The sequence below is a fragment of the Halichoeres trimaculatus genome, unplaced genomic scaffold, assembly GCF_033239565.1.
Source record: "Halichoeres trimaculatus isolate MK-OKI-2021-1 unplaced genomic scaffold, fHalTri1.1 fHalTri1_scaffold_4, whole genome shotgun sequence".
In the NCBI taxonomy this organism is placed as follows: Eukaryota; Metazoa; Chordata; class Actinopteri; order Labriformes; family Labridae; genus Halichoeres; species Halichoeres trimaculatus.
The window spans coordinates 28,779,648-28,794,808 of record NW_027437182.1 but is presented as its reverse complement, the minus strand read 5'-3'; the positions used below and the strand labels follow the sequence as shown (position 1 = coordinate 28,794,808).

At 43.6% G+C, this 15,161-nt stretch overlaps 1 protein-coding gene across 1 annotated transcript; it reads left to right on the top strand.

The window, feature by feature from the left end:
* sap130a (Sin3A-associated protein a) lies at nucleotides 1–15,161 on the top strand. The gene is made up of 21 exons (XM_074668662.1): nucleotides 1–134; nucleotides 811–946; nucleotides 2,482–2,744; nucleotides 3,918–4,085; nucleotides 4,176–4,299; nucleotides 4,401–4,516; nucleotides 4,602–4,726; nucleotides 5,243–5,390; nucleotides 5,490–5,580; nucleotides 5,664–5,768; nucleotides 5,858–5,999; nucleotides 8,145–8,260; nucleotides 8,420–8,719; nucleotides 8,813–8,984; nucleotides 9,078–9,173; nucleotides 9,257–9,618; nucleotides 9,724–9,969; nucleotides 10,090–10,215; nucleotides 10,500–10,603; nucleotides 10,889–11,002; nucleotides 13,844–15,161. The coding sequence occupies exons 2-21, from the start codon at nucleotides 835–837 to the stop codon at nucleotides 14,000–14,002; spliced, it is 3,189 nt and encodes a 1,062-aa protein (XP_074524763.1). The 5' UTR covers nucleotides 1–134; nucleotides 811–834; the 3' UTR covers nucleotides 14,003–15,161.

Genomic DNA, 15,161 nt, shown 5'->3' with positions numbered 1-15,161 from the left:
ATTGGTTGAATGAAACAGGGAGGTCCTGTTCTTGTTGAGTGTTCTTCCGGCTTACATGTTGGAAAAAAAAGAAAAGACGAATGGAAAAAATTGTAATCTTCAAAGCGAATATTGGCTTATAACTCCACAAAACGGTAACAACTGCAGCTATATTTAATCCTAGTTTGCTTGTTTATCCATGTAAAGTTCGCGTCGTTGTACTTTTCTGAAAGTCCAAAATTAAGCATTGAAAGCAGGCGGCACCAGGGTTAGCAGAAACGTTAGCACAATGCTAGCTGAGCTAGCTCGCTAACAAGATAGCATTTTTAGTTTTGAGTCTTCCGAACCAAAACGATGGAGCATAGAGAAAATCATCTTTATGAACAGGAATCGCGTTTGGTTATCTTGAAGCAGGGTGTCGGAAGATCGTTTTTGTACTGACACGTGAAGTTAATATTTGACAAACATCGATGCTGCTGTTGTCGAGCAGTTTTATCATATATATTAACTACATATTATCTACAAACAAATACAATTTTGATCTGTTAGTTCTGCTTTAAGTTCGTCACTACGTTGTCCAGTCGTATTTAACTCACCACGGTGACATTGTTACCAAGTAGCCCCATGCTTCATCGTTAGCTGGTACCATAATAATTCCGCAGCGCCACATTCGCCTGTTTATGTCTCCGCGCCGACTGTTTAACTGCTACCCCTGCACTTAAGTGTCCATTTCATGTGTTTAGCATTGTTAATGTAAGAATTTCACTCGTCTGAGTTTTAAAGATATCATCAGGTTGTGTGATTCTGTTACTAATGTACAACTCCTGACAGTGTTTCAGGTCGTAAACGGTTAAAATGAGCTCCCAGCAATTTCCCCGACACGGGCTACCTGCCTCCAGCGGGGGAGCACCGCAGATCCCTGCAGCTGCAAACATGGTGTCTGTCAACCAGCCGTCAAATCCACCAGGTAATCCGAAGCCTCTCAGATGTGTCGAGCAAACTTCTTGTTTCCTTGCAGCCTGTCTCTCCCCTTGGCTATATGACTGTACTGTATGTCTTGGTGATGGCACAGGGTAGTACACAGTTAACATGAAGCTGGTGGGGGAATACTGTTGGACTTGAAACAAAACCAAATGTGTCAAGTATTCTTAGCTGCTATATGTGTTTTGTAACCTACTAAATGTAAGGATAACAAACATTTACACTACTGCTCAGCAGTTTCAGATAACTTGAAAAATTTCTTGTTTTACACAGAAACACATTAGAATTAGTCTGAATGAGAAATACAGCTGATGAACAGGACATGCTGACATTGTCACAGTGCGGAATAATGATTATAGTGGACATAATAAATGTGCTCTTCAAACTCTGCCTTCACAAAAAATACCTTTACAGCAACAACAGTTGCAGACCTTATGCATTCTAGCTGTCAATTTTTTAAGGTTATCTGATGAGATTTCTTCACCATGCTTCCTGGTATACCTCCCACAAGATGGATATGCTTGATCCAGACTTTCTATGTACCATACGGTCAAGCTGCTCCCCCAATAGCTTGAATAGGGTCCAGATCTGGAGAGTGTTCGCTCCACTTCTTCACATTCTGACTGCTTATTCTTTAAATATTCCTCACACATTTTTTCAGGTGTGGCTTGGATCAGTGTTCTGTTGTAGGTGGAAATTACCCCCCACAAGAGCTGTCCATAGGGCGTGGCATGGGATTGCAAAATCTTGAAATAGCTTTCTTTTCTGACGCTTCTATCCACTTTGCACAAATCTCCTATTTTACCACCTCAAAGAACAAATATTCTTTTGTTTGATCCAAAGACCTCAAACTTTGACTCATCAGTCCTCAGCACCTACTACAAGTCTTCCAGTCTCTGATGTCTGTGCTCTTTAATTCAAGTCTGCCATGAAGTCCAACCAAGAGTTGGTGCAGCATCTTTGTCTTATTCTCAGATATTTGTCTTTTTGCACAGCAAGAATTTTGAGCCAGTTCGTGCTGCTTTCTCAAGATAGTAATCTAAAAGCATAGTTGGAGGTTTTAAGTTTCCTCATTTAGTTGCCCTCTTTTTTCTGCACAACACTAGAGTGAAAGGTCTGTAAAGATTTTTTTGCTTTCTGGCCGTTTTTAACATGTAAACTTAAAAAAACTCCTGAAGCTTCAGGTGTTGAACTAACCTAAAGGAAACCAGGCTCATTTTGTGCTCCTATTTGTATGACTACGCAATTGCAAAAGGGTTTTCTTATCATTGATTAGCCCCATTAAATGATTAGCAGGTGTACCAGGAGATTGAATTATGCAGAAATTTAGATCATTATTTAAAAACCATCTGATAAATTTGAATTGTTTTTGAATTGTGGGAAAATACTTTTATGATTAGAAAACAAAGACATTTGCAGTTGATCCCAAACTTTTGAGCATTAGTGTGTGTTAATGGATTTACACATCCACATACAGTAAGATGACACCAGTCAGTAATAACCAACGCATTTTGTCTCAAGGTGGAGATGCAGACAGCGCTCGGGATGCTGAGCACAGCCAACAAGATCATCCACCTGCTGGGGGAGGGGGAACTTTGGCGTTTAGAGATGACAAGCAGGATACCATGGTGGTTAGACCTTATCCACAAGTGCAGACACACGGCCAGCCACAAGCTGCCCCCCAGGCGGTACCCATCCAGCCAGGCACACCTGTGACCGTACCTGCTCCCCCAGTCCACCTTGCACAGGGCCAGCCTGCAGTCCTCACTGAGGGACAAATGAAGGTGAGGATCACAGCTTTACCTGTTTGAGTTCCAGAGAGTTTTTGACAGGATAAGAGACAAATGTGGTGTATCAGTAATCATCGTAGTGAGCTGTTCACAGGCTAACTGTTCACTCAGATGCAAACATAAAGCCTTCTGTGGTGAGATGAGAACTAGATCGTAGCCGACTAAAATCCAGTCGTTGCTGGCTCATGACACATAACCCTTCTGAAGTTAGAAGCTCAGCTGTTTTTTAAAGGTTGAGTTAAATCTTGGCTGTGAAGCTCGTTTGTGTCAGGCTCAGGGGTCGGTTGAAATGTCAGGAGTTTGATTCCAGGTTTTCTTGTCTACACACTGAAGTGTCTTAGGCCCTGTTTACACGACGCCGAAAACGGTCGATTCCGCAAACATTTCGTTGCGTTTTCGCCTTCCGTTAAGACGAGACCACGTTGCGTTTTCAGTGAAAACGCAAACTTTTGAAAACGCTCCCCAGAGTGGAAAGATCTGAATCCGCTCCTCCATCCAGCTTCGTGTAAACACAGAGCGGAGCGTCTCAGGGTGAAACGCTGACGTCACCGCATGCGCACTCGCAGTTTTAGGTGAAGGCTCCTCGCTCAGCCACATTTCCAGTTGAGCCAGTAGTTGGCGGTAATGCGCGTTATGGTTGGATTGCCGACCGTCTCATACAACAAAACGGCAGAAAAAGAAAGAACAGAAGAGGAGACTTCTCCTCCTGGAGTCGTATGAACGCGGATCGTTTTCACGCCGTCCTCATGTAAACGCGGGTGGCTTTTGAAAACGCAAAGGAAGAATCGTTGCGGGAGTCTCCGTGTAAACGGGGCCTTAGATAATTAACCCCAAACTGCCCCTGGTGGCTATAACAGCATTGTGTTAAGAGGGTTAGTTTATACTGATGTGGGCTTTACATGATAGCTTCTGCCATCAGTGTTTGAATGTTATGTGCTATGTAAAAGCACTTTGAACAGTCAGTTAACCATTTCATTAACTAACTATTGAACAGCTTGTTTTAATAACAGAGCGTCTCAGAGATCCTTGACATTGACTTCTGAAGAGATTCCACATTCTTACATTTTGCTTTTTCTGGATTTTGTTACTGTTTTCTTTTTGGCTGCACTGATGTGAACACCCCTCATGTTTAAAACACCATAATGAGTATTTTTCTCTCTTATTTAGGCTGTTTTAAAGTCTCCTATGTCAAGTCGTCTCATTGCTCCTGCACCAGCCTCCAACCAGCCCCATATCCCCATTCCCCCCAAGGTGCCTGGTCACATTACTGTCACCTTAGAGAGCAGCATTGCTCCGACCCCATCTATTCCTGTGGCAACCATCAGTGGTCAGCAGGTGAGTGCAGTGCAACACTCACTGTCACTACGTGTTATCGTCTCTTTCTGCTGATTACTGAAGAGCTGGGCTGTTTTCACTCTATTTCAGGGACACTCCAGCAACTTACACCACCTGATGCAGGCTAATATTCAGATCATTAGAGGAAGTGCCCCACTGCAGATTGGTACCCCCACTGTCCCTCCACAGACCTTCACATCTCATTTACCAAGAGGTAGGCATGGTATTAGAAAAACAAAATGTCAGGCTGGGTGTTTTGCTTTTCTTTGTGAAGCAGTTGTTCATTTACCAGAAATATCCTCTCTGTGTCTGTAGGAGCTGCTGCAGCTGCCGTAATGTCCAGCTCTAAAACCGTTCTCAGACCAGCAACTGGAGGGAGCGCAGGCCCCGGCCAGCCCACGGTGCAGCACATCATCCACCAGACTATCCCGGTACACTTCTGATGAACATGTAGACTAAGTTTTATTTATATTTAAAAACAGGCTTTGTAACAGGATAACACCCTTTTGTTCACAGTCTCGTCCCCCAGTTACAACATCTACAGCTGTGCTCCCGACTGTCGTGGCTCCCATTTCTGCAACGAGGACTCAGTCTCCCGTCATCAGCCCCACAGTTACACACTCTGCAGAGGTGGCACACGGGTAGGTTACAGCCAAACAGCTTGGTTACCGAGCAGAGGCTGATTTTATTCAGCAAAGTTGACATTAACAGATTGTAGTAACAATTTATTCATCAGATATCTGTGACACACACACTGGGTGGATTACAGATATCGGTTTGTTTGAGTAAATAGTTCTTTAATTGCTCTCTCCAAGACTGGGGACATATTAATGCATCATTAGTTTGTAAGTAAATTATTACACAGCACAGTTAGATGCTCATAACAATTTATTTTGTGTCCGCCATCATCAGTTTCCAAACTCCATGCCCTTAAAAAAAAGAGACAGTGAAACTTGTTGAATTATTTTTCTGTGTGATCTTTCTGAGGGTCAAACGCTGTTGGGTTTTTTGATCTTAAACAAAAAGTCGTAGATGTCTTATTTTCCTATTTCATCTTATTTCACTGAATGATGCACTTGAGGTTAACCTGTAAAGAAAAAAGCAAAGCGAAAGCACAGTCATTACAAAAATGAAGAGTTTGCCACTTTGTCTTTCAGGCGTCCAGGCCTCACTATTCACCCGCCTCCTGCCACCGTCAGTATTCAAAGGTCTCAACCATCCCGTGACACTGCCACACGGATCACGCTGCCATCTCACCCTGCTATTGGAGCTCAGAAGCCTCAGCCTCCACACACCATGACACAGGTTAGTGTTTCATGATGGCTGCCTTCAGCAGCAGCAGTAACCTTTGTTTGTTCACAGCAGCTCACTTTGTTTGTGTGTTTACATTTTTCTTCTCCACAGAAGCCAATTTTTAGTTCTGTGGCTCCGGTAGCTGCAGCGACAGTGGCGCCGATTGTTGCCACAAACACTGTGCCATCAACCACAACAATAGGTATGTGCTTTCTATCACCATCTACAGGCTAGTCACGTAACTCTCAAATCAGACGTTGATGAAACTCTTTTTACTGCGCTCAGGCACAGTGCCACACACCCAAATGACCAACAGCACCATTGTCACCATGACGATGGCCTCGCACTCCTCTCACGCCACAGCAGTGACTACCTCTGCCATCCCTGTTGGTAAGTGAAGGTGTTAGACCAACCCTTCTCAGTTCAGAGTGAGTTTTCAGGCATCTTTTCCTCACATGTGCTTTTGTTTCTATCAAAAGCTAAAGTGGTCCCTCAGCCCATCGCCCACTCCTCGTCCAGGGTGCAGCCCGACTACCCAGGAGAGAGGACCAACCTCATCCCCATCCCAGGCCATCGGTCATCTCCTAACCCTGTCACCATGGAGGCAAGGAGCGATAACAGGTGAGGTTACACTGCTTATCAAACAAGTCTGTCTCAGAATTAGCTGTAGAGCCCTACATTTAAAGGCCAGAAATAATTAATACATGTTTTTACATTTCTCACGCGGGTGAGTGGTTAGAAAAGTCACAGTGCCAGAACTTTGCACATCCTCTACAGTACTACTAAAAATCACACTGTACTGAAACTGGTGTTGAAACCTCTTTCTATCCCTGGCAACAGAAACTTGAACACCGTACCAGTACAGGAAATGTCACTGAACACAAACCAACATTTGGCATGCTGTTAAAAGCAATGAAAAGAAAACTATATGTGATGTTTGCCCTCAGAAATATTCCCTTTGATTCTTCATAATCCAGAATATGACTCAATTAATAAAAAGATCAAACAGACAAAAACATTCTTCAGCTTGTGAATGAGGAGAGTGTGTGGGTCGTGTCTGTGACACAGGTCAGGAGTAAGGCCAACTTCAGCATAGCTTAAAGGCGCTGTGAGGACAACCCAGAGTGTTTTTTCTGGGTCAAAGACTACGTTTCCCATGAGTGCCATTACCCACTGTCATAAAGATGCGACTCTTGCCAAGGAGTTCATTTGTTTTGGAAGCAAATAAATGGCAATCTATGGAAATACAGTTATGTAGTGCTATTGTTTGAAACATGACAACAATCAAACTTTGTAAACTCAGTTTGTGTGCTCTGAGACGTGTCTCTGAGACGTGTGCTCTGAGACGTGTCTCTGAGACGTGTCTCTGAGACGTGTCTCCGAGACACGTCTCAGAGACGTGTCTCTGAGAAGTGTCTCCGAGACGTGTCTCTGAGACGTGTCTCTGAGACCTCTGAAACTTTTCCACACAATTCAGGGCACCGTCCACAATTTCTGTTGATTTTTTTGGTATGTGTAAGTTGTGTTTTTTATTTTGACCAATAGCGCTTGTGTTGAAAAGGCTTTGAAGAGATCTGAAAAGTTCATGTCCTGACCATCTTAAAACTTGGGTTTTCCCCAAGCATTCCAGGCGCTGTGAGGACAATCCAAAATTGATGTTTTTCCAGGATAAGACTCCATTTCTTATGAGCACCATCACCCACTGTTATAAAAAAAACGTGACTCTTAAGAAGGCGTACTTTTGTTTTGAAGCAAACTAATGGAGAGCAGATAATTTTTAACAGTCCCAGTAACATGTAACGTTGGTAAATCCTGATTATGTCCTGCCAGTCATCTACCAAGCAGAGCTAACGTGACCTCATTCTTCATTTTATTGATAGACTCTCAAGTTTGAACAGACCACTGCAGAATAACTGCTGACTGTGGGTTGGAATGAACATTAGCACAAACAGTTTAACCCGTGTGTGTTGTAGCCCGTGCTCCATCACTCTCCTGTTCAGTTTTCTTCTGCTCTGACCTCTTTTTCTATCAGATAGTCCATCATCTGTGTCTGCCATCACTACAAAATTAGGACGTGGTCACACTGGCTGTGCTAAAGTTCTCACATGGACTTTTGTAATTTTTTGAGTTATCAGAAAATAACATCTTATTTTTTTATTTCATTGCTTTGTTTACTTGATTGGTGCTCTCCTCTCCTCAGTCTGACCTTTATCTCTTTGTCAATCAACCACCACTTGTTGCTTGTCTGTGCCTCTCTGTCTTTATCTCTGTCTCTCACACTCACAAACAAAAGATATTTGAGTTCTTTGTCAACACGTGGTTTTGACAAGTGGCTGCTCTCTTCACAATTAATGTGGAGGAACTTAAGTCGTACCAAATGTATCATTTGGTGGATGTTTGATAAAGAGCTATGCAACAAACAGTAACAGCTCTTCTGAACAGACGATAGTTTTTCTTCATCAGGGAATGATTCAAAGATGTGCTGAAGAAATCTGCAAAATGTGCTGAAAAAGGAGTCCTTGAAAAAGATAAATGCAGGAAGTTTTTTTTTTATTGTTTTGGGCTCTCACCTGTTCAGATTACATGAATCACTCACATCAGGCCTCAAGAGTTCACCCATAACTTTAATTTTTAGTGAGGATTTTTGCAAGTATGACTTCTGTACAAATATAACAAGATCAAGATTTGTGATCAAAATTGAAAACTCCTGTAAAATCTTATTTTCAGATAATCAAACTGTTTGGCTTCATGTTTTTTTTTTTAAAGACCCCCTGTGCCGGTGCAGTTCCAGTATTTCCTGCCAGCGTACTCCTCATCGTACCCTCTGACACACACCTACACCCCCATCAGCAGCTCTGTGTCCACCATTCGTCAGTATCCTGGTAAGCATCGTTTCCATCTGATAAGCCAGTGATTAATTTTAGAGCTGATGACAATATCAATGAGTTTTTACTTAAAATTAGATTTATAGTCTGAGATTAAAGTTGTCTCTGAAGCACATTAATCAAACCTCGAGCTCTCTTCTCTCCTCTCTAAATAAGTTACTCCTCAAGCTCCAAGTTCAGCTCTGCCCACCCAAGCTGGAGTCGGTGTGGCAACCACCGTCCATCTAAACCACATGCAGCTGATGGCAGTGGACCGGATCGGTCTCCCATCTGCACAAATCAGCACCCAAGGGATCCAGCCTGCACCGATTGCTGCACAGGGCATTCAGCCCGCGCCCATAGGAGTCCAGGGCCTGCACACGTCTGCACCCATCACCACACAAGGAATCCAACAAACCCCCATCGTCGCTCAGCAGCAGCAGCAGCTGCAGCAGCCACAGTCTGAAGCGAAGCCCGGTAATCGCTGAACCTCCACACCTCAGGAAAATAACACGGAGCCTGTTGGTTTCTCTCTGAGGGCAGTCACTAACACACATTCTCTGTTTTCAGGCGTTGTTTTAGCTGATGGCTTTGTAGCAAGTCCCATCAGCACCACGTTCAGCACCACCCAGCCAGTAGCCAACATGGTGCAGGCGCACACCCAGGGAGGAGTGGGAGGAGCTCCCACTCTGGTGTCATCCCCGAGACCGAGCATCCTGCGCAAGAAGCCAGCGAATGAAAGGTGAACAAATGAACGGAGACTAAATATTTACATTCTCCCCTCTAAACCTCTCTGCCAGGCTCACCTAAACATTCCTTCGTGTTTGTTCCACAGTTGCGTTCGTAAAAACCTGATCCCCGCTCAGCCCGGTGAGGCAGGAGGCAGAATCGAGGGTGGTGTTAGAGGAGCAGGATCTCCCCGACCTGCAGGGTGAGTCTCTGTCACATTGATCGCATGTTTATTTGTCATATTTTGTCTGAATTTGTATTTAAGTCTGCTCCATCCTCTCTCAGTGTGAAACCTAAAGCCGAGGTGCACATGGCTGTGGCCCCTCCTGTCATGGCTGCAGTAGAAGCGCTTCCCTCTCAGGGTGGAGATCAGCAGCCTGTCGCCACCAACACCCAACACCTTAACCAAGCCATCCCCACCATGCTGGCCACACCAGGACCCGTGCCCCCCTCCCAGCCCTCCACCGTCCTCTCAGCCCTGCCGGCAGCCATGGCCGTGACTCCCCCCGTTCCTGCCTCCATGGCCAACACTGTGGCGTCCCCTACTCAACCTGCGGCCAGCAGCACTGCAGCCTGTGCTGCCAGCTCCACCTGCCCGGACATGAAGATCAAGCAGGAGGTGGAGAGCATGGACACGACTCAGCCAGGTGAGCAGTGTGTCCATCATCCATGACATGAGAACAGAAAACAGATCCGATGCAGGAAACTTAAAAGCTCATTTATTTAAACAATGTTTTTAACTTTTTCACCAGATCCAAATGCAAACTTAACATCAGCCCCAGTTCTCAACGCCCCAGGCTCCACTCTGGGCACTCCTGCCCCAGGAGAGCTGATCCCAGGAGCCTCGCCAAGAAAAAAGCCCAGAAAGCAGCAGCATGTGATTTCTACAGAGGAAAGCGAGATGGTCGAAACGAACAGCACAGACGAGGAGAAAGCCCCGGGGCGGCCCATCACCGGCAGAGCCGAGAGACGTGAATCTCCCCTGAGGGAATATGTTGGTGTGTAGTCTGCCGTACCGTGACTGGATCAGTGGTCCTCATGAAGACGTGTGTCGACATCTGATTGGTGTCACTGAGGCTTTATTAGCATTTGTGCCTAATTTGTTTTCTGTATTCTAGATGAGGAAGGAGTGCGCTACGTACCAGTCAGACCTCGCCCTCCTGTCACCCTCCTGCGGCACTACAGGAACCCCTGGAAAGCTGCCTACCACCACTTCCAGAGATACAGTGACATCCGGGTCAAAGGTCAGCAACTTCCTGTTGAAAGGCTGAATCTTTTCCTCATTAGACCAAAAATCAGAGCCCAGAGGAAAGACCACAGTGGTTCAGACTTGATCTTTGATGGAACTCCATCCTCATCTCTGTTTATTAAATGATTTTCCTGCATCCACTTTTTCTATGTTTCCCCGATCAAAGTTTCTTCTACATTATTAATACAAAAATGTGCTCAATATTTTTATCACCCACCTTGTCTGAATGACTGATTGCTGTTTGTCTTTCTACCGATCTTCCTGTGCTTCACCCCACAGAGGAGAAAAAGGGCACCTTGCAGGATGTGGCCAATCAGAGAGGAGTAGCGTGCAGAGCGCAGGGCTGGAAGATTCACCTGTGTGCTGCACAGCTCAGGCAGCTGGTGAGTGCTACACAGAGCATGTAGTTTTATTTCACTGAACAGCTTATTTAATGTTTAATAACCTTGATAAAGACCGATCAGAGAGGTTTTTGTTCCAGCTCAGTCACAGCTGAGTTTAAATCTCACAACATGACACCGTTAGAGGACAGAAATAAAGTGTCAGATGAACACAGAGCATTGATACTCCCTGCTTTCCTTTAGTGATGCTGTGCTCAGAGGGACGTATCACTGAGCCTCACCTCTCCTTTCATTGACTCCTCACTGTGTCTGTTTGTCAACCTGCAGTCGAGTCTGGAGCATGATGTGTACAGCCGCCTCTCCACCCTTCAAGAGGGTCTGATTCCTAAGAAGAGAGCCGGCGCTGACGATGACCTTCACCGAATCAATGAGCTCATACAGGTAAATCATTACTGCATGAAGAGACCTTTTGGAGTGTGATTTCCTTAAAGAACAGAGCTGCGTTTGAGTGGCGCTGGTTTGCCTCAGTGATGAAGCAAGCACCACTTACCCTTCACTGAAAACCTTCACCTGCACCGCACTCTCCACATTTACTGCCTCTCTTCATCTGTCCTGTTTAATAAAGCAAACGACAAACATTACTCTGCTAATTTTCCTAGAAGAGCTGTCACCTGTTTTACAGCAGGCATTTCTCATTAGTGCTCATTTAAATGACTGAATGAAGAAAAGGGTTTCTGCACCGTTAGTTCAGTTTTTTTAATGTGTCAGATCAGGTGTTAATGAAACCTGGCATGCTTGTCTTTGGCTGTTAACTATTTTCTTCCACCTGCTGAGCTGAAGCCTGGTTTAAATTTCAGTGTTGAATCAAAGGCGTACTCTACCCTGTGGGTCTGTGCAGCTTTTATCAATGCAGAAGGTCACACATATAGCATGATATGCACCTCCTCCCAAAATGAAAGACCACAAGCCTTAACATCTCCCTTCTTCTGACATCTCCTCTGATGTCCTTCCCTGTAACCATGGCTGTATGATGACAGCAACATGTACCGGCTTCAGTTTGACGTAATATTACAGTGAAAAAGCAAAAAACACAGCAAGACTGGAATCAGGTGCTCAGACAGCGCTGACCACACTTCGCTCATTTGTTTTGGAGGAGCACAGAGACGCAGACGTATGTAGAGCTTAGTACTGCATTGATAGCTATGGTGTCAAACTTAAGTGTTTGACCGTGCCTTCATGTTGCTAGAGTTATTATATATATATATATAGTTATTATATTTATAGAGTTATTCAATATTTGATATTCTCAGAAGAGTAAAACAAAACTTTTGTCATGCAACAGGCAAAAAAATATTTTGAACTTTGTGTGCAAATAGGCATGATAACACAAAAAAAACACATTACACAGGATCACACAAACATATTCAAATGTAAAATCTTTTATTCCTCTACACATTTTTGTTCAATTTGACTTTGATCTGATCAGGGCCCATATGCACGTTCAGTCATTAAACATATGTGACCATTGCTCCTAACATTATGGAACGGCCCCTTTAGCTGCAGCGTTAGCCACATGTACAACTGCAAATAATCGTCCAGTTAACTAATTACACCATGAAAGAGACGCAGGTGCAGATTATGTCATAATTAAGGGGAACCTCCTGGAAAACCCCGTCAAACAAACTTGAACTGTGCATGTCTATCTCTTATATACAGTAATAAACCTGCCGAGCGGTAATAGTTTGACTGAGAGAAGATCAAGAAAAACATTTTTTAGCAGAAATGGAGATTTTATTACAAGAAAACACAAACAGCTGTAACCTGTGAGTTAATCAGGTAAACAAAGAGAAAGAGAAAGTTTGGTGATCTTGAACACAGTAAATGTGTGTGGTGTTTCTGAGCGCACAAAAAGAAAACCTCAATAATAAAATCAGTAATATGAAAGCTGCTTTGAGGAACAAGTGCTGCAGCAATGCCCCAGTATCTGATGAATAACTTTTAAAGCAGTTCATGAACTCCAACATTTCACCACACACGTCTTGGACGAACCCAGACGCACTAAATCAAAAAGCGAATCAAACTTGTAAAACTGACGGCAGTGAGCCTCACCGGTTTGTCTCCCTCATCTCATCTGATCACTGAAACAATGTGTCTACTAAATCTAAATCTGCTGTATGGCGACACATCGCCACCTTTCCAAAGGATTGTCCACCGTCTTTGTATATTTTGTCTCGAACTATTACGTATCGTGTGATACCTGCCTTTAACCAGCCGAACAGGCGCTGCAATCCTGCCGTTAGTGCCTGTAATGGTGGGGTCTACCTCCATTAAATCTAATGCTGTTCATACCCGTTAACCTGGCTCATGCATACCACTAATCAACTTTTTTTCGCTGTTAGAAGAAACTGTGACAGAGTCTGTTTTTCCCGCTGATGGCCTGTCATGCATACAGGCCCAGATCATCATTCTTAAAGGATAAATCAGGATAACAGAAGTTATAGCTTTACTTAACTTGACGTGTAATCCTTTTTGTCTTCTGAGCTGAGTAAAGAGTTATTTTTCATTTCATTTTCCACAGGTTTATGGACATTAATGCATCACAAAGAGTTAATACCTTGTGCAGCTCTCTCTTTGCAGCCTTTATTCAGCTCCCTATTTTTGCCTCCCTTTTGAGAAAAATGAAATCACAAGGAAAGGAAAATCCTCTGCCTGCCATCTCTTGTCTGATTGTTTGTGTCAGTTCGATCTTGCTCAATCTTTCAACCCTTGTGGTTGAATTTAGGACAGAGGTCTGCAACCTTTACCTTCAAAGGAGCCATTTAGGATTAAGTCATTTCAGAGCACAAAAATCTACTGAACTTCACCATAAAGACAATATAGTGTTAAAAATTCTATACATAGTTAAAATATATAATAATAATTATCTAAACAAAAAAAATAAATTTGATAAAGTCACTCAACTCGTCAATTTTTGTTGTTTGCTAATTTAAAGCCACATATTAAGCCAGCCTCTTGGCAGTTAAATGAATCCATCCACACAGAACTAAAATCCTATTTTTTTCCTTTTTTTAAATTTAGTTATCTTACCAGGGTTGTAAAACTTGAGGTTAGCCACAGGTGTGAGGAAAGTTGTTCAGCTGTTGATGTTGTGGTTAGTAAAGTAGAAGAGGGGACAGGCTTTATTGCAAGATGTGATGCATTTTTAGTCCAAAGTGTTAAATCTTCATTTTATTTAGTGTTAGTGCATCTAACAGGTGGGTGTGTTTGTGCGTTTATCCCCAGGGTAACATGCAGCGCTGTAAGCTCGTGATGGACCAGGTGACCGAGGCCAGAGACACCATGATGAAAGTGCTGGACCACAAAGAGAAAGTGCTGAAGCTGCTCAACAAGAACGGCGCCGTTAAAAAGTCCTCTAAACTGAAACGTAAAGAACGAGCATGATCGAACATCACCGCTGTCCCCTCGCTGAAGGGGTGAAGGAGCTGCTCAGAATTTGGTGCTATGATTTGCTGTAAACAATCGCAGGCACCCTCCCTCTCCGCCTGAGAGCGGACAGAGAGAAGTGACGGGGAGGGCCTTAAGGAGCAGAAGAGCTCATCAGGAACAGGTCCCCATTCAAGACCCTCACAGATTCTGTGTGGAGCATCGTAGGTTGAATTAGAGTGGCTCAGTGGACGGCCCGGTTACTGTTCCCCCTTTATTTTATTTCTTTTTGTCATTTTGGAAGAGAACACTTTTACTAACTTAATTTCTGCCTCATCGTTTTAGACCATACTTGGACCGGCCCCTCTGTGTATATTTGATTTGTGGCTCTAAATGCAGGTGCAGTAAACCTCTGTTTGACCCTCTCAGAAGGTCACAGTTAGCTGTGTGTATACAGACTAATCTCAGTTGTGCTCTTTTCATTGACTGTGCCTTCATTTTGTCGGTGTACATGAAACGATTAGTGAAAGCTGTTCCACCTGCTGGTAAAATAATGATAAAATATTCAGAGAGAAGTTTCAGCTCATCTCACTGCTGCCCCTTTTTTCCTGCACCTGGATTTATTTTGTAGTTTTTTTGTTTTTCACTAGTTTAAAAAACGACCTCTCATAAGCCTCACGTTTGTGTCCTGTTGGCTGAGAAAACAGTAAACACCCCAAACGTGGCAGATTCAGTTAATTTAATATGCAAAAAGAAGCTCTTAAAGAACTCCGGTCATCCTGAGGTCATTAACTGAACATGAGCGCCAACGTGCTGCGTACGCGTAACGCCAAGAGAACTTCACATGTAAACTGCTGTGAATCATCTACTCAACCCAGAAGTCAGTGGATGTCCATGGAGGTCAAATCTTTTCATTTGGTTTCAGAAAGTAGTGTAGAGACACGTGCGTGGTAAAACAGATGGACTGAATTCATGTAAATCACTGTAAATGTGCTTTTGTTTTTCCATTGACTTGATTTCTTTTCAAGTTTTGTACTCAATGAAACTTTTTTTGTGCAGTGTGATGTGAGCCGCTTCATTTTGCAGAGTGTAATGATAATGACATTATGAGATGAAGTGAGCCTGAAAACATCCAGCTATTGTACATTGTTTTTGTCTGTGTAATTATAGTAAAGAT